The following is a 20450-nucleotide window of genomic DNA, read 5'->3' as shown; positions in this document are numbered from 1 at the left end:
AACTTCTGGAATGGGCCAAGGTGGAGCAGATCAAGATCTCAGCAAGGTTCATTTCGGGAAAAAGGAACATCCTGGCCAACGGCCTCAGCAGGATGGGACAAGTAGTAGGAGCCGAGTGGTCCCTACATCCAGTAGTGGCCAAAGTCATCATCCAAAAATGGGGGTCACCAGTGATGGACCTCTTTGCGACAAGACTGAATGCACAGCTCCCCGTGTTTTGTTCTCCTGTGCCAGACCCAAGAGCGGCGTTAGAGGACGCCTTCCAGCATCCTTGGGACAATCTCGACGTTTACGCCTTCCCTCCCTTCGCGATGCTCAGGCAGGTGCTCAACAGAGTAAGGAGGGCCCACAACCTGAAGATGACTTTGGTAGCGCCCTGGTGGCCGGAGAGAGAATGGTTCGTGGATCTAAAGGAACTAGCGTGTCTTCCACCTTGGCCCCTCCCGGACAGGCCAGACCTTCTCCGGCAGCCCCACTTCCAAAGGTTCCACGAGAACCCTCGGTCCCCCGCCTTCACGCGTGGAGGTTATTGAGTGTCTCCTGAGGAAGGAAGGCTATTCGTCGAAGACAGCAGCAATGATGTCAGGGTAAGTGAACCCTCGCTACTTCGCGGTTCGACCATCGCGGATTCACCACTTCGCGGGTTTTTCCATAACCCATATATATATACATATTGCGGATTTTCCGGAAATTTCGAAAATACCGCGATATCTGAAGACCCCAAATATGATATTTCGTTACCTGTAATTCCATTAATACAATAATCAGTAATATCTGCTCTTACTGATTGTTCATTGCATTACATATGATATATAATTCAGCACAGAAAGAAATAAAACACGAAAAGAGAATGTGATCATACGATAATTCAGTACTGTATACAGTACGTAGTAAAATTAAATCAAACATGAAACGCAAATCAGATGCAGACATACCATATTAGAATGGTGTAAGGCTGCTGATGGCTACTACTGTACTACAAATGTAATGGATGTGCTTCTTTTCCATGAATCTTTTGTATGTATACGTACGTAGTACTGCATCCAATAATATTCTTTGTTGCAAAAATCACATTTCGAATAAGCGTACGAGAGAGAGAGAGAGAGAGAGAGAGAGAGAGAGAGAGAGAGAGAGAGAGAGACACACACACACATCCTACAAAAGAATAAAATAGCATACGTAAAGCTATTATTATTATTGTTATTATTATTATTATTGTTGTTGTTGTTAATAAAATTATTATTGTTATTATTATTATTATTACTGTATTATTATCATTATTTATTATTATTATTATTAATACTGTACGTACAGTATACGCGGGGTATCTTGTACTTTGAGTTGGTAACCTACGCATCATATAAGACGGTTTGTGATTGGTTCAAGCGCTGATAGATGATGAATCAGAACTCAAGTTTTGTTATCTAGCCTGTGATTGGTGTTTTGCCCGCATCTCCAGCTTCCAGCCTCTGTTCGCGGCCACTTTCTCTTACGCCGTATCGCTGAGTAGACGTTCTTAAGTTTGTGAACTTTAATCTGTGCTGTGTGCGACTGTTTTAAGTTGAACTTTTTGTTGAACTTTCTGTTAAATCCTACTGTACAATGCCTCCCAAGCGTTCTGCTTCTACTAAGGCTGGTAGTGAGCCTAAACGCCACCGAAGGATGATGACGATTGCTGAGAAGGTGACGCTTCTCGATATGTTGAAAGACGGTAGAAGCTACACGGCCGCAGCGCGCCATTTTGGAATCAACGAATCCACTGTTCGCTATATCAAGAAGGATGAGGCGAACATTAGAAAGACGGCTGCAATCACCTTTCGCAGATCAGCGAAGCGAGTCGTTACAACGCGTAATAAAACGATCGTACCCATGAAAGGTGCTTTAGCTGTGTGGATTGCCGACTGCCGGAAGGAGAACATAGCCTTGGATACGAACACCATCCGAACAAAGGCTTTGAGCTTGTATGAGAATTTTGCTGCAAAGGAACCTCAAGACGACGACGGCAACCATGCTGAAGAAGATGATGATGCAGATGAACCTCAACCAGGGACATCCACTGATTCCCAGCCTCAGAAACAACGTTTTTCCGCCAGCAAAGGATGGTTCGCGAAGTTTCAGAAACGCTTCGCCCTGAAAAGCGTTTCCCTGCATGGCGAGGCTGCTTCGGCTGACACTGCCGCTGCTGAAACTTACGTGAACCAGACGTTCAAGAATATTATCGCCAAAGGTGGATACAAGCTGGAACAAGTGTTTAATATGGATGAGACCGGCTTGTTTTGGAAGAGAATGCCGTCGCGAACTTTCCTGTTCAAAGAGGAAGCCAAATCCTGTTCAAAGAGGAAGCCAAAGCCTCTGGCTTTAAAGCATTCAAGGATCGCATTACCCTCGTGATGTGTGGCAATGCTGCTGGATTTTTGCTAAAGCCGGGGCTTATTTATAAGTCGAAAAATCCTCGCGCTTTGAAAAATAAGAATAAGAATCTCCTTCCCGTGTACTGGATGCATAATCCAAAAGCATGGATTACAAAGATGCTGACCTCCAACTGGTTCCACCAGTGTTTCATCCCGCAAGTCAATGAATATCTCGTAGAGAAGGGCTTGCCATTCAAGATCCTTCTCCTTATGGATAACGCTGGTAGACACGCAACTGACCTGTCGCATGAGGGCGTTCAGGTTGAGTTCCTGCCACCCAACACCACGTCATTAATTCAACCGATGGACCAGGGGGTTATCAGGGCGTTCAAGGCCCTCTACACGAAGAATACCTTGGGGGACCTCGTTGCGTGTGTGGATGCTGCCCAAGATGATGAGGATGAAGATTTTAACTTGAAGGCGTACTGGCGGCAGTACACCATAGCCACGTGCCTGAAGAATATTCAGAAGGCACTGCAAGAGATGAAACCTGCAACTGTGAATGCAAGCTGGAAGAAGTTGTGGCCCGAGATTGTTTACGACGACGAGGGATTTACTCCGTCGGAAATCCAACACTCTGCAATACGCAAATCTGTGCAGTTGGCTGCCATAATTGGAGGTGACGGGTTTGGCGACATGACGACTGAAGACGTCGACGAGTTGTTGGACTGCCATTCCCAGCCGCCAACCTACGCAGACCTAGAAGACCTGACGAAATGGGCAAGCGAAGAAGAGAGTGAAACCCAGGAAGAGACCCAAGAAAATGTCGAAGAAACGGGCTTAACACTAGAACGGCTTGCCAAGGTCTGCAACCATATAAAGGAGGTGAAAGAAATGTTGCAAGAGTGGGACGAGGATATGGTTCGGTCTATGCAATTCTCCAACAAGGTCGATGCCATCATGACTCCCTACAGGATGCTCTTAGATCGAAAAAAGAAGCAGCGGCAGCAACTTCCGATCACAATGTTCTTCCAGCCTCGCAAAATAGAGCCAGTTCCTCCTGCTAGTATGCCCTCGGAAGAAATTGAAGAAGTTGAAGAGGTGTCCCAGGAAAAGACACCTCCGTCTGAAGAGACGTAAAATACTATCATTGGCTGCACAGAGAAGACATCATCAGCTTCATCATCATCATTTCTACTGTGCAGCAAATTCATCGCCATCATCATTCAAGTTTTTCTTGAACTTCTTTCGTGGTGAGTACAGTAACAATCTTTATTTTTTACTTTAATATTCTAACATTTTAATATTTGTGCCTGTTTTATAGTTTAGTACTGTATGCATTAAGTTAAAGGGAAGGTTTTAAAAGTCTACATGTTGTAACCTATCATATTTTTTTTGTTTAAAATTTACATTTACGTACGTAAAACAATCTCTCTCTCTCTCTCTCTCTCTCTCTCTCTCTCTCTCTCTCTCTCTCTCTCTCTCTCTCTCTCTCTCTCTCTCTCTCTCTCTCTCTCTCGTAAATTGATTTTTTTTGTTTAAAATTTACATTTACAGTACGTACGTAAAACAATCTCTCTCTCTCTCTCTCTCTCTCTCTCTCTCTCTCTCTCTCTCTCTCTCTCTCTCTCTCATAAATTGTTTTCCTGTTTTGTTACGTACAATATGTACTGTACAGTACTGTATGATTTTATATTGATACGGTAAATTATATTTGTAATAACATATTTTGTAAATGCTTTTACTGTAAATATCATTATTTATCACTTTCATCATGCGCGTTAAATGCCTTCTTTGTTCTGAGCGTGGTTGTTTACTGAGCGTACAGTACTTTATGACGCCGTCGTTTCAGGCGGCGTCATAAAGAAAAACATTTCATTTGGAAGTCCTAAGAAAAATTAAGTAAAACATTGGTAATAACAAAATCAACATACTGTATAATCAATATAATCGATGCAAAAACTAACCTATACATATATGTGTACACTAAATGAGTTTGTTTCTTCATTATGATCAGAGATGAACGTAAACAAAACATTGGTTGCCATTTTTTATCGTGCTTTTTAGCGTGTTTAGGAAACGCATGATATAAAATCGCCTTTAATATTTGTGCCTGTTTTAGTTTAGGGTACTGTAGTACATGCATTAAGTGTTCTGTACATTAAAGGGTAGTTTGTTAACAGTACTACGTACAAGGGAAGGTTTTAAAAGTCTGAATATACATGTTGAATAAATAGGTAAATATGGTGTCACTACTTCGCGGATTTTCACCTATCGCGGCCGGGTCTGGAACCTATCTACCGCGATAAACGAGGGTTCACTGTATCTGAGACGTTCATCAGCACCGGTCTACCAAGCAAAATGGGCCACTTTCACTAAGTGGTGCTCCTCCAGGAGCATCAAGCCACTGAAGGCCTCCATCCTGGAGGTTGCGGACTTCTTGGTCTATCTCAGGGATGTGGTCAACATGTCTATTCCGGCCATCAAGGGAGTCCGTGCAGCGTTAGGCCAAGTTTTCCTCCTGAAGGGCATCAACCTGGGAGCCTCTAGACATATCTCGATGCTCATCAAGTTTTGAGCAGGCATGCCCCCTCAAGCCGTTAGGGTGCCACAGTGGGATGTGGCTAGGGTCCTGAAGATGTTATCGGAACCCCCGTTCGAGCCCCTAAAAGACATCGTGGACAAAGATCTCACCCTCAAGACTGTTTTCCTGCTGGCTTTGGCCTCAGCAAAAATGGTAGGGGAGATTCATGGACTGTCTTACAAGGTCTCGCACTCGAAGGGTTGGCGAGAGGCTTCCTTCAAGTTTGTACCATCCTTTGTAGCTAAGACCCAGAATCCAGCCATGTGGGATCCCAGGTTTGAAGGCTTCTCAATACCAGCAATTCCCCGTTCGCACAACCCGAAGGACTTAAGGCTGTGCCCTGTCAGGGCAATAAGGAAATACCTAGAGAGGACGGCTAAACTTCGGCCTAATATCAAAAGTCCGTTTGTCTCCACAGGCCCAGTGAAGAAGCCAATCTCAAAGAATACTATCTCCTTCTGGCTGCGACAGGTGATTATCAGAGCCTACAGTAGTGCGGGAATTCCCCTGCCGGGAAAGCCCAGGCCCCACGACATTAGGGGTCTAAGTACCTCGTTAGCATTCGAGAAGAATATGGCAGTGGGCAAAATCCTGAGAGCTGGCACCTGGTCTAACCAGTCGACCTTCACGGCTCACTACCTAAAGGACTATTCGAGGAAATCTCTGGACGGATTCTCAATAGGAACCGTCATCTCCGCGCCAACGGTTTGATGACATAGCCCCAGAAACAACCGCGGATGGTAAGACCAAGAGACAAAGGTTCGTTCCTTAACCCCCTTGTTCTTCCTTCCCCTATTTCCGCTCGAAGATGTGCTCGGGTAGTCCCCCTGAGCCTGTTTCGAGACACACGATCATCGGAAGGACATGTCTCTTAGGAATTCTTGCAGAGGTGAGTTACTTAGACACTGAGATAGAGCTCTTTGTGTAGTTTTTTCCCTATTTTCCGTGTTTCATGAATGGCAACAGAACCTAGCCTCCTATCTAGGTTCCCCTCAGGGCGCGTATCACTCTGCCTGAGGTTGACCCCCACAGAAAACTGGACTAGGGTAAACTACACAAAACTCTGGTCGGTTGGGAGGAGATCCCAGATACTCCTAAGAAAGTAGTTCGAGGTAAGTACTGTTAGGAAAAATACAAATTACTTAAAATTTGTGATACAGTATTGCTAAAAATTAAATGTGATATACTTAGAAAAAAAAAGATGAATAACTAGCACTATATGAAACGTTACTTTCTGAACTGACTTAATCTTGTGCATTCAGAGTAAAAAAATGATTTTAAGTTCACCTCCCCTTAGTATGTTGATTCAGTGAAAACCATGATGCTTAACTGCAGTGGCTTACTTTTCCAAATTTGCTTCAGGGGTGTTTGCCAAAGCAGCTTGCAAGCAGTATTCAAGATGGTTTTGGCTGAGTCCAGCCCTTTTCTTGTTCTTCATATTGTTCATGAAAAAATATGCAGACTGACAAAGATAGAAATTAAAAGAAGCACCAGTTTTGAATAATAACAACGTTATGAATAATAACCCACAAATTTGGTTTGAAATTTTTTTTTCTGAAAAAGTCTCCAAACATGTTGAGATTAAACTTTTAAAACCTAAAATTTGTTATTAAATAATTGTTCATAACATGCTGTTCACTATGAAGAAGTTCCCCAGGCATGATAATCACTATTACTGTGTTGTGTGTATTGTAAATAAACAAAAGAAATGGATGACAATATATTTACAGATAGAGATGGTCTTAGATTTAGGATTATGAATAAAGCAGTTAGGGCTGTTAGGCCTATAAAGAGCTGGTGCTTGTGAGCACAATTTTAACAAGTGTGAGAGAGCATTACCAGACCATCAGAGAGCACAATTGTGCTTGCGAGCACCAGTTTTTGAATATTGCTTTATGCATTGCCCGAATTGGTGGTATGCCACTAATCTGTCATTGCATTTTCTTGATGTAACAACTCAAAAGAACTTTGGTTATTTTATGGATTTTACTTTTGTTTTATTAAACAATTTCCTGTGAATTAAGATATTAAAAGGCAAAGAAAATGAAAGACGTTTTGATAACATTTCACAAAATGATGCAACTTTTTGATGGATTTTCCCTCTCATTTTATTTCAGGTGCAATAAAGACGGATGAAATTAATAAGCAAGTCCTGGATAAATTACAAGTTGAGAGAGAAAGAGGTATTACAGTTAAGGCTCAGACAGCATCCATTGTGTATAGACATAAAGGGCAGGTGAGCCTTATTTTACTTATGTATGTTTTCAAGTGGTTTCTTAATTAAAAGGTTGTACTGTATTAGATTTAAGTGTTACAATATTTAGAATACTTACTAGTTCTATATGTTTATTTTCACTGTACAGTATACAGAATTTTTAAAAAATATTTTCTTGAATCTTTTCCATCACTCAGTTGTTGTATTGATTTAGGCATTAACTTTGTCAAGGTTATTTTATAGGTTTTACAACTACAGTACTGTACTCTCTCAATTCAAATTGTCGCTTTTGAACCTCCCCTCATGCTCATATTGTGGTGAGATGTGAAGGCAAACCTCACACCCTTCAATCCAAGTTACTGACAAAATGCCTCTTCAGCAAAAAATTTCCCCTCTCAATCTTTACAAAGTGGACTCTTTAACACGAAGGATATTTAAACTTATTTTGTTACCCGACTAACAAATTTTATGTGACTTATGTGGATTATCTTTCAGTGGAGGTGGAAGGTAGCCACTAGACTAAAAGTGCAAGGTTGGTAACTCTGCCACCTATCTCTACTCACACATTGGTGAAGTACGTCACTTTTTGTTCCTGGCTGGTGGAGAATTGACGTCTCCGCTCTCTCTTCCTCTAGGCTTAGCCATATAGACAATTGCTTTACAGTACACTTATTCTCCTTGTTCTTTCTTCAAGCCGACATCGGAGTGTGGGCTGATGGCTTAGCTGTCTACAAAGTCTGCCTCGCCTTCCTTTCGCCTATCCGACAACCTCCTGCTGACGACGAGTTCTCTTGTCACTTGCCAAGCTCGTCGTTACCCAACGATCCGCAATATTTCCTTCTCTCCCCGCAGGCAACGATCCAGCCCGTATGTACAACGTTCGCCCGCTGTGGATCTCGAAACTATGAATGATCGTCAACCAATGGCCTGCTCACAAATTTCCAAAACGAGACCGATTATCTTCTCTTCCTTCCCGACGATCCCTGTCAGGACATCGTTCTCGATTTATAAAATGATCGCAAGGTCGAATGTTACTCACGATCTTGACTCTTCTCTTCTAGAAGACATTCATGGTCACGAGACCAAAAGTTATCACGAGCTCGATGCTCTTCTTGTTGAAGACGATCAGTCACGAGTTAAACAATCACAATCACGAGATCAAAGGTCACTCACGATCTCGACGATCTTCTTCTAGAAGACGTTCACGAGATTGAAGGTTATAACAATCTCGGCGCTCTTCTTCTTGAAGATGATCACAGTCATGCGTTAATCACTCTTACAATCAAGAGATCGAAGGTCACTCACAATTTTGACGCTCTTCGTCATGAAGACGATCACAGTCACAAGTTAGGCACTCACAATTATGAGATCAAAGGTCACTCACAATCTCGACACTAATGCTAGAAGACGTTCACATGAGCTAGAAGTTCAGCCTTACATTTGTCGGTTGCCTCCCGTCTGGGAGAATCTTCCTTCACCTGTTCGGTCTCCCCTTCGGGGATTCCTCCGGCAGGAATTGGATTCTTCCATTCTCGTCCTTGGTTTGGGTAATCCCTTCGTTGAAAACTCAGAAACAGTTGAAAACCCAGAAACAAGCCTCGGCTTCGTTTCTCAAGCAACACCTTATGTGATCCGTCAATTTGAGATAGAGGTAGTTGAAAGGAGGCAGAGATTGCTGCCCAGAGGTTCGCCTTCAGGTGTAGGAACTTCCCTTTTCGAGAGAGATTCTCTACACAACCGATGTTTGGTAATCTTCCTGCTTGCGAGGAGATTTTCCTACGGTGGTAAATGAGGTTGGTTGCTCCTGTTTTGATCTTCTCTTCAAGGGATTCCTTCGACAGGAATTGGATTCGTCCTGTTTTTCTCTTTGGAGCAGACCACGAACTAAACCCTCATTTTCACCAGCTAAACGCTCACATTCTTGAGCCCCACGTTCATGATTGTGAGCTATACTCAGGATCACAAGCGAGACACTCACGATCACAAGTTACTCTATCACGAACGTCCAGCGAGATGCTCATGATCACGAACAAGACGCTCATGACTGCGAGCTAGACACTCACATTCACGAACTACGACGGTCATGATCACGAGCCAGACGCTCACGCTCATAAGCTAGACCCTCATGCTCGCAAGCTAGATGCTCATGCTTACAATCACGAACGAGATGCTCATGACCTAGACGTTCATGATAGCGAGCGAGGCAATCACAATTATGAGAGAGACAATCACGATCGCCAGTAAGGCGCTCTTAACCATGATCACGATCAAGAGCGAGACAATCACGAGACAGTTCTTTTCCTAACGAGGAAGGGGATCCTCCAGCTTGTTGAGCCCCAACGTCTTGCCGATTGTTTATTCGCTGCTCTCCAGGCAATTGCCAATTCCCTTGTTTGCTGATCGTTAGATCTTCTATCACAGCTTGGTGATCGGAGAGCTCGCCGATCGTACGCTTGTAGATCTCCATAGCCAGTTCTCCAATCCCAAATCGTCACCTCGCCATCACCGATCATTAGCTCTCTGATTGCCGATTGTCAATGCCTTTCAACGACAATTGCCGATCATCAACTTCAGTTCACCAATCACAATATCGCCGAACGTTAACACCCGATCTCCGATCGCTAGCTTGTCAATTGCCGATTGTCAACGCAGATCATCACCATGCTGATCTCCGATCGCCAATTCTATTATAGCGATTGTCAGATCACTGATCAGAATAGCGTCGGTCGTGTAACACCCGATCGCTAGCTTGTCAATTGATGATTGTCAACACAGATTGTCACCATGCTGATCTCCGATCGCCAACTCTGTTTCAGCGATCGTCAGATCACTGATCAAAATATTGTCGATCGTTTAACACCCAATCGCTAGCTTGTTAGTTGCCGATCGTCAATGCCAATCGCTGACAATTGTCGATCATCTACCACTAATCTCCGATTATCGATCCCAGGTCGCTGATCTCCAATTTCTGATCCTATATCATCGATCACCGATCACTGATCTCCAGTGTCTGATGCCTGATCACTGATCTCTGATCCCTGAGTACTTACCTACAGCTCCGATCGCCAGCTCGAAGCTCGCCGATCGCTATGATCGATCCCCGATCCCCGGCTTGCGGGTTACCAGTGTTCCGATTCGACTGATCTTGGATTTACCAGATCTCCGATTCGTCAGCTTCCAATCGCCGTTTTCAACGGCTAGACGATATCCGACTTCTTATCAATAGCACTGTTCTTTGTTTGACGCTCGACAACTAGTCGTTCGTCTGTCTTGCATGTCAGTAGCTCGCCGTTCGTTTTTATTGCACAACAGTAGCTTGCCGTTCGTTTGTTTGCTGTTTGCTTGCTTGAATCAGCAACCACTTCCAGCATCTATGATTTAGTCCTGAATACTTTGCCTTTCAAGGTAAAGCTCTAGAACTATCCATTCTGTCGAAGACCTTTCTTTGGATCATGGGCTTCCTGAGAGGGGGCTGCTCCCGAGAGCCTCTCTTCAGAGAGTACTCTCACCTAGACTACATAGATCTTCTCCTCTCCTCACTCTTGAGCTTACACTACCTTGTTAAACACGTAGGGTTGCAGGAGTTTTAACACAGTTTTTCCTTCTGGGAACCTAAAACTGGGCCTTTCATCAACGATGGGGATAATACACTAGTGCAAAGCCCAGGCCCATCGCCCTTTGAGTTCTTGTTTGTTTCTCACAAACAGGGCTTCTCGGGTTCCTGAAGTTTTTCATCTAATTCTGCAAGATCTTAAAACCCGCATTAAGGTGGCCTGGTTTCTGCATTAAATGCGGCACATTCACGGGCATTCATCCCTCATGAATATATGTGCTTCAATTTGTTCCTACTACAGAGGGGCTTACGGGCCAGGTGCCTCAAGAACCAGGTTGCTGCTCTCTATTCCCTTGTTGTCCCGTATAGTATAGGACTGCTCACGAGCCGACTTTGTTTGGATAGGAACTGCGCTAGATAGGCAGTCATCTGAAGAAAATCGGATCTCAGACGCGGTAAGGGTTGTAGATCCCTTGAATTACCACCTCACCCCCATTCTCTCCCTCTTAGAGAATTGAATTCAGTAATGTCCAATACAACAGCTATACCAACCTAATTGCTACAATTTGGGTTGGCCTTAGATGGGTGACCATTGAAAACAACAAAGGTTGTTGGTGTTTTGTGTACTTCGGGTCTCCGTCGGCCTTTACGACTTCGGACCCTCGTGTGAATACATTCACCCTCCATTCGCAAAAGCCTTTTCCGAGGAAACATTTTTGCCTACGCTTAATGAAACTCAGTCTTGTTCATGAAGTCGGCCGATGACTCTCTTCCATAACCGGAGCTCTCCCTTCGGCCGGAGTTGTTAAAAAGGAATATCTTCCTTCCTCATCCTAGAGTGAGGTTTTTTCCAGTAATGGGAAAACCCCTCCCACAAGCTCCTGATACTCAACTCGTGTTCTTTTTCGCCAAGGATAGAGAGTCCACATTTAAGCAACAAGAGATACTCTTTTGTATCTCCCATCTTCATTTAGGAAATGTGAAGCGGTCTTTTTTTCTTCGCGATTGGAACATCTGGTCTCATGGGAAGACGCGGTTCGTTAGGATACTGCCGAGCTTTGTTGGTCAGAAGTCTCCAATTTTAGTCTCTCCTCATGAAACAAGTTTAACCTTCAAACCCTGTAATAGAAGGAAAGGTTTTGCAATCAAACAGTGAGCCCATGGTTTCCTATACAGGATTGGCCCTGCCTCCAAGACTTTGGACTACTGACTGATCCTAAAAGTCTCGAGCTCCTACGATGCATCTCCAGCTTACCACGATCTGAGAATTGGATTAATTGAAGGAAGGACTTTCTGTCATATCCAATACGGGTATCTATAGGCTTGGTCATCAGCCTGTTGAAACTAACGCAGGTTCAACAAGACCGCGCCCTCTTAATGAGAGAATGCCTTGATGAAGTCATTGAGCTTCAGCACGGCATTTCATTCCCGTGCTGAATCTTGGTGACGGGCAAGAGGGCTCTCGAACTTCGGTAAATTGCTCCCCTAGTTCGAATCTAAATTTCTCTCTTTCATCTTTTTCTTCTGCTTAATATTACTTCGACCTTCTCCTAATTTTATCAACTTTCTTTCATCTTGCTGTCCTATCTCTATGATTATTATCTTTCTTACTTTTATATATATGTAGATGTATGCATATATATATATATTTATTTATTTTATTTGTTCATTTATTTATTTATATTTTTTTCCTATTTTATTTAAATGGCGTGGATATTTCCACATTCGTTATTACTGCCTGCTTAGATGAATGGGAGAAGGGATCATGGGAGGTATTCGCATTCAAAGCTATATATGAGAGTATTGGATGATCTCAGCCATCCCAAAGATGGTTTGGACCTTTTTGGCGGAACTACTCTCAAGGGTTGGGTCATCGGAATCCAGGGGGATCCAATCCTTGAGGTGGGACTCTTGGCTTTTGGCCGGAAGCCCATCATTACAGATATGGGGAGGATGATTCCATATTACCTTGGTCTCAGTCCTAACAGGCGGGTTTAGCTTACACCTGTGCCTCTATATCTGTTTTGATGCTATCCTTCGGGTAGGGTATGGAGTGGACCATCTGGGAAGTATACTCTCATTGTGCCGATAGTGGAGAATACAAATTTCCTTTCCAACGTATGATACTTTCTTATAATTCTCAAGCAGGTACCCCAACAAAACAACAACAAAAAACATGAAAATCCCCCCCTTAAATATGGACCCTTCAAATGCTGACTCCCCATCCCCTGGATTTGCTGACTCCCCCCCCGGCACTGTTGACAACTTCTGCTACTGTAATTAAGGAAAATTCTGTTGATGACCTTCGAACTAAAAAGGACCACTCTACTGATGTTAAAAAATCTAGCAATTTGGGTAACACAGGGAAACTACGATTCCTTCATGTTTCCCAAATCCCATTAGAGACAAATTATGATAATATATACTGTATAGAGCATTTGAGTGCTATGGATTGATAAAGGAAATAAGGATGAGACTTGGAGATGAAAAATGGGACTCTTGGATATCTTTTGAAAGTCATGATGAAGCGTTTAATGCCATAAGTAACATTAGTAGTATCAAATTTAACGAATTGAACATCATGGGAGCTCTTTGTGATAAGGTCCCAAAGAAATTGGATGTGTACAAACATGCTGATTGGTTTGAAAAAGATAGAAATGTACCCATGCCTGCACAGAGAAAACCCAAACCACCAATGTGGCTCTTAGCTGAACCTAAAGGGATAATAGGAAATTATTTTAAGATATGTAAGTTTATCCAAAAAAAAGTAGGAACCATAGCACCTGGAGATATATCTCGTTTTGGGAAGAATAGTTATCTCATCCATGCCAAATCTTCGACTCAGTCTGCAATACTGTCTAACTTACAGACAGGCAGTGATGAAATTACATTGGAAATGAAACCTCATCTAAATTTTAGTTATGGAAGGGGAGTGGTCTTTAATAAGGACCTGTACGAATTTACAGAGTAGGAGATACTTTCTATGTGTCCATTAAATGTATGGAAAATGCATAAGGTTCCTGGAACTTCAATGATTATACTTACTTTCCAGGATGCTGATGTACCTTTCCATATTTTTATTGAAAATGAAAGAATTAAAGTTTGGCCTTTCCAACAAAAGCCCCTGCAATGTTTTAATTGTTTTAAATTTGGACACCCATCCAAAGTTTGCAAAAATGGAAAAATGTGTGGTATTTGCTCCAAAACTTATCATGGAGAATGTACACTTGAGGCCAGGTGTTCAAATTGCAATTTGAATCATAAATCAACTGATAGGAGATGCGAACTGTATAAGTTGGAGGAAGCTGCCCTAAACAAATCAAGTTTAGAACACATAAGTGTGGGACATGCAAAAAGACTGTTGAATAAATCAACCAGCTATGCAAAGGCCTTAAAATCAAAGGTAAATTTACCACAGGAGACAGCAACCCCACCTAGCACTGCCAGTAATCCTAAGAAAAGAAATACAACCTCTGATAATAAAGTACTGCATGACAAGGTAATCATATTGCCTTCTGAGGCTCTGCCACAACGTATTAAAAATGGGTCATTGCCCATTTCTGTACAGCCTTCGTCCCCCATTACCAACAATAGTACTAACCTCTCCCAGGCCATGTCCTTGCCTTATTTGATGGAGATGCCACCTGACACCAAGTTACCAGGTGCACCTGTATTGGGGAAGGTGCAAAAACCTGGTAGCTCAAAACCTACTAATCAGGAAAGAGAGAGACCTCCATCTCTCTCGCCCCCTTCCATAAGAAATATCAAAATTACGACGTCAACTAAATATGATGATTTGTCTGTTGATATTTCTGATCTGGAAGTCAATTTAAATAAATCGGAAATTCAAGTGGAGGTCCACCAACCTCCTCAACAATCAGATCAAAAAGACAAAAAGAAAATCATAAATGCTAAACCCAATCTATCAAGACCCTCTTTAATAAAACCACCTAAAAATAGTTTGTTCCGTAACCGAAATACAAACCACGCTATTTACAAAGGGTTACCTTTTAGCGCAGCTGAAATGGCGAGCCATTAGAATTTAACGAGGGTGTATTACCCCCGCGCTAGTTAGCGGGGGGGTAGGGGAGTGGTAGCTAGCTACCCCTCCTCCCCCTCACACACAGGTGAATACTCACTTTCACTTTTGGCTCGGACTGTGACAGACGTCTCTGTCCTGGTCCTCTCTTGGCAGCCATTGTTTGTTTTGTCTTTACTTAATCGCTTACTTTTCATTTACTCAATATATATGTAAACATGTTTTCATGATTGTATATATATTTGAGTATAGAAATAAGTAAGTTTCCTTTTCAGATTTGTGTGTGTAGTGTACGATATCTAAGTGGAGTCCTTGGCAGTTAGGCCACTACGGCGTAATTTTATGGGTGACGATCGAGTTTGACTTATGTCTTTCTCTCTCTCTCTCTTGAGGTCGTTCACCTTTTTACTACGTGTTACTGCGCCCTTGTAGCTTCCTTCCCGTGTGGGGGGGTTGCTACCCCGTACGTTTGTCTCAATTAGTTATGAATCTAATTGTAGTTGTTTTTTGTTTTTCAGCTTGTAGAACGATTCCTTTCGGGGTTTTCGTTCTTTCTTTAGTGTTCATTCATTTTTAAATTACATAGTTACATAATTATAATTGTTATACTGTAATTCTGTTTTGGTTACAGCTCTCCTTCCGTGAGTGTAAGTGGTTGTGAGGGCACGTGCCTGTTGTGTAATTCTTGTTCCTTTCCCTCGGGATTCCTCTTCGGAGCCTTCCCGGGGGAATGAATGTGTACTAATATTATTTGTTTAATTTTCTTTTACAGTTACCGATCTAGTTCGTTTCTGTAATATGGCAACGGTGTGAGCTGTCTGGTTGAGTCCTGGGGATTCGGCTGTTGCTGCCTCCCCCCTTGTATTTTCGTCAGGGGCGTGTCTCCTTCTACTGGAAGTACTCCCGTGACGACGGACAGCTCTCCAGTTCATTTTAGAACTCTCAGGAGGCTTGCCTCCTTGGGCGGGTAACTTTCCTTCCGAGGGAAGTTTTTCCTGTCCAGGCTTGAGTTTTTCCCCTTTTGGGGGGTTCTTCTCTTGCCTTTTTTTTGTGCGACTATGCTCTTGGTGCTGAGCGGTCGCACCTGCAGTTTCGCTCAAGGGGCTGGGCAACTGCAGGAGCTCCTCTTCGGAGGATTGCTCCTTTTAGGTCACTGGCTGACCAGTCTCTTCCACGAAGTGTTTCTCTTTCGTTCGCGAGAGAGTACACTCATAGAGACTCCTCTTCGGAGGTTTCTGCTGTTGCTGTTGGCCTCCCTCGCCGTAAGGCCCACCGTCCGCCTCGTCGTAAGGGCCTCTCATATCCCTATAAGGGTGCTTGAGGCGCCTTTTTGGATCTCCGTTTGCAGCCTACAACTCCTTTTTCTCGATCTTCCGCCTTGGTGCAGATGGACAGCAGTCTGATCTCGTCTTCCGACGGGCAACGGTCTTCCCGACGGACAACGGTCTTCCCGACGGACAGCAGTCTTCCGACGGACATCAGTCTCCCGGCGGACAACGATCCCTTCGGGGCAAAGGGTTGCCCCCATGGGGGTTCTTCCCTTGCGTGTCAGGGTTTCCCTGCGCGCCCTTCTGCTGTGTTCTCTCCTGCTCCTGCTCAGTGTTAGCGCACAGGCGCTCTTCTGCTCATCAGCGCTCTCCTGTTCGTCAGCGCTTTCAAGATGATCATCCCTGCTGTTCCTGTTGGTTCCTGTTACGCGCCCTGTGCGCCCACGTTCGCCCTCGCGATCTAGAACTTCGGTTCAGGTCGGGGTCAAGGACTCTTCTTCTATGCGCAGGCTTCCACGCGTAGCCTTCTGCTCGTCAGCGATCATCAGCTCGCCAGCGATCACCTGTCTCTCGGCGATCTCCGGATCGCCCGCGTGTGTTACAGCCGGCACGCCAACGTTCTCCAACACTTCTGAAGGAACATGGTTCGCCAGCTACTAGCTCACCTGCGCATGCTGATCGCCATCGCGCGACCCTCAACTGCGGATGCTGTTCGCCATCCCGCGACCCTGGCATGCTGATCGCCTTCGCGCGACCCGGCGCATGCTGATCACCATCGCGCGATCGCCCTCCTGCACATGCTGCTCGCGATTGCTCACCTTCGCATACTGCTCGGCAACGCACGATCGCTCACCTGCGCATGCTGCTCGACCATCGCGTCGGCATAACACAACGCGCCATCGCCAACCTGCGCGCTAGCGCTCACCAGCTCACCACCTTGTTGATCCATATCGCCAGCGGTCTTCCTCGCCCACGCGGCAGCGCGTTTCCTCGCCATCACGCTAACGCTTGCGTTCGCCGCCTCGGACTCGCTCTCATCCACCTGCCCACCCTCACGACCCCTCGCCTGCGCGCCCGCGCGACCGCTCGCCTGCGCGCCCGCGCGACCGCTCGCCTGCGCGCCCGCGCGACCGCTCGCCCGCGCGACCGTTTGCCTGTGCGCCTGCGCGACCATTCGCCTGCGCGCCCACACGCCCACGTGCCTGCACGTCTACGCTCATGCGCGTCCGCGCCCATGCTCTCCAATGTTCGCCCACGCGCGAACCAACGGTTTTTCCATCGCGCGGACGGATGGTGTTCCGTCGCGCGAACCTACAGTGTTTCTTCGCACAAACGTCGGCTTATTTCTTGCATTATCCATTGCTCGTCTATGGGTTATCCCTCGCCAACCACCAGCTCTCGCCCTCCTTCTGCGCTCCTTCGCTCACCTTCGTTTAGGTTACCGCGCATGGGCGCTTCCACGTTCGCCCACGCGAAAATCTTTGAATTTCCGTCGCACGAGCTCCAGGGCGATTGCGACCACGATTCCCAATGGGGTTTTCGCAGCATGGCCAGCCTGGCGAGTTCTTCTGGAGCGTATTTCCAGAACACGGCCTCACCCCGTAAACGCAGAGCATGGCACTTGCAAGAATAGGAGAAACTTAAGGGAGATCTGAGCAACACTCCTCTTTCCTGAACCTGGGTTAGCCCTTCCCCGTCATTCCCTGGAAGGATTTTTGGGGGGGGGGGCTTTCCGTTCGAGATTTCTCCATCGGACAAGGGGTGACTGCTTACCCCTTCCTCTGGGAGCTTACCAGGTTCTTTCCCTCCTCGGTTACAGCCCGAGGTTTGGTTCAAAGAAGCTACAGGAAGATCAGGGGTACTTTCCTCCTCTCGAGCTCAGGCACCTTGGCCTTTCGTCGTTAAGTATCTAACTTGCGGACAAGCTCGATGTTGTACCATCTGGACGCGCTGACTGAGGGCTTCCTTCGGGTGTCTCATCTGTGGAGGTCGACGACCTCAGACACCCTTCCATCCTTGAGAAGAGTTTGTTTGTGCCCAAGGACAGAGACTTAGACAGCTGCTGTGCGGAGGAAATCGACTTCCGGTTTCACTCCTCCAAGGCGCTTTCTTCCAGACTCTGCAGGGCTCCAGCGCCCTTTTCTTTCAACCACGTCGGCCTAAGTTATCGGCTACGACAACTGGGACAAGGTGTCCAATTGCAGTTTCCTCCTGTCAGGAACAGATGGCACGGGAGACTCCCCCGGGGGGGGCATAGTCCTAAAAGGAGTTCACGAACTCTAGGATTGCTGGTTTTTTGCTGGGAGGATGCTTAAGGTTACTCATCCGAATGACAGCTTCCCGATGCCCATTCCCGTACAATCTCTGTGATTAGCCAAGGATATCGTGCCTGCCGTCTCTGTCAGCGAATTTAGTGTCTCTGAACCTCTATGCCATAGCGTCAGCAGAGTTGCCCGGTTGGGCAGAATGATCCATACCTTAGGCGAAGGTCTTCCTTAGGATCATCGACGGCTTCACCCCCGGCCCCCTCAGTCGATCCTTTCTTGTAAGGAAGGATCTGAGAGGGGATGTCCGTAGTCGACCTCTCAACCCTGATCAAGTTTGTCGAACAAACTTCGGCCAGCGTAGACCAGCAGAATCGATCAGACTTGTAACGAGGCGACAGGACTCCTTAAACCCTGGATCGGAAGGACGGGTACTTTCAGTTTCCATTCCATCCATCTTCCAGGGTGCTCGTCGAATTCAGCCTAGACTGCAAGTATTCCTGCTTATGATGCAGTGTGGCTATCCCGCCGTGGCATAACAGGTTTGTTAACCCAGAGAACTCTCCCTGCCTTCCTCTTGGCCGCTCAGGTGCAGGCTTCCGCCTCCTCTGCTGTTTGGAGGGCTGGTCAACTCCGGTAGGCTCGGGTTCGACCTTCTTCAGCGCCGGGACAAGCTTCCGGATGCTTACCATGAGTGTGGGCTCATGGTATTTTGCTTGGAGCCTTCTCTTCCTCTGCCTCAACATCTGGAGTATCTGGCCATGATATTGAGTCAACGGCCTTACCACATTGGAAACCCCGCTTCTCGTCCGTCCAGCGAGGTTAAGCAACGTCGGTACTTGGATGGGTGACCACCTGGGGACGCCAGATTCTGTTACCACATCCTGCGAGCCTTCCTTTCGGTTGACTGTGGCAAGACTGAGGAGAGTCGCAGTACCTGTTCTCAGTCAAGCAGAGCTTTCAGCCCTACCTTGGAACGTTTCCTAGTTCTCCTTTCCTCATTGACCCGTCTATAGTCCGAACGGTCGCCTCAGGATAAGTTCCATGTGGGGCGATCCAAGTTCCGGTGGCTTCAGGCAATGTTTAACCGGACTCCCTGGCCCTATAGGACCAGCGGAACTATTAGACCTGCAATGGGTGTTGACCTATGGAGCCTCTTGATGGTAGTGGATATTCTCGTTCTTTCCCCACATTCTTGATGCGGTTCTCGGACTCGTCAAAGGAAAGGGGGGGGGGGGGGCATGTTCCGGTCCAGGCCTATGGTCAAGACCTGAAGGATACCCCTCCATCATTCAGGCAGGCTTAGGGGCCTTAGTCTGGCCCCTCTACAGATCCTACAGCTCCTGCCGAGTCGCCCCGTGCGCGTCGACTTCATGATTCTGGCGTATTCTAACCAGCAGGGGACGCATTTTCACACCTTCACATCTTGCAGTAGAGATACCGGGATGATTGAGATTCTCTCAATACCACCATCGGCTCTCTCATTCCAGGCAGGGGAATGTTCTCTCAGACTATTCGAGCAGAGCCTCGTAGAGAGAGTGTACCTGGGGGTCTTTGACCTTGGGTAACCAGCAAGTACTGGTCTGGGGGACCTGATCGCGACAGCTTGGAACCTCAAGCTTCCGCTATTCTTCCCCCCAGTCTCAGACCCCGAGACTCTGGCAAGATGCATTCCGGTGATGGTGGGACAACTTCGACGCCTGCGTCTTCCCTCCTTTTTGTCTGTGGACAATGGGTCTCAACAAGACCAGGTTGTCTGTCAACCTTTCAATGGGAGAGCTCCACTAGGACTATGCGCAGAACGGTTTCTGGACCCTCTGCTTCCCCTGACGGAACTCCCGGGAGAGCTTCTCCCACGGCGCAGACTACTCAAGCAACCACACTGCGACATCTCTCCCGAACCGGGGCGTCGCTTCGGCTTCATGCCTGGAGACACTACGCTTCCTCCTCAAGAAGAGACAACCCGCTACAGTCGCGGTACGGAGGTCGCGTCATCTGCGATAGTCATCCACAGGGGTCTCCCAGGCAAAGTGAAGAGTCTAAGGTGGTTGGTGCCGTGGGAGATATACCTCTTCCCTTGAGGCCTCTTCTCCAGCAATAACGGTCTTATTGCCTTTCGGCGGGAGGAAACTCCTTTCCGCTCTCGGCAATGAAGCCTGTCGCTCAGCCTTTCCCT

At 46.1% G+C, this 20450-nt stretch overlaps 1 protein-coding gene across 5 annotated transcripts in view; it reads left to right on the top strand.

The window, feature by feature from the left end:
* The window catches only part of waw (Translation factor waclaw), a 336239-nt gene that overhangs the window by 110449 nt on the left and 205340 nt on the right, over window positions 1-20450 (top strand). For all 5 annotated transcript variants that reach the window (XM_068370492.1, XM_068370493.1, XM_068370494.1 and 2 more), the window contains one exon: window positions 7053-7171. In XM_068370492.1, the coding sequence (XP_068226593.1) occupies window positions 7053-7171 (119 nt within the window). The remainder of the gene's footprint in view (window positions 1-7052; window positions 7172-20450) is intronic.

Source organism: Palaemon carinicauda, chromosome 3 (assembly GCF_036898095.1).
Source record: "Palaemon carinicauda isolate YSFRI2023 chromosome 3, ASM3689809v2, whole genome shotgun sequence".
NCBI classification, from domain to species: Eukaryota; Metazoa; Arthropoda; class Malacostraca; order Decapoda; family Palaemonidae; genus Palaemon; species Palaemon carinicauda.
This window is presented reverse-complemented; position numbering and strand designations above follow the sequence as displayed.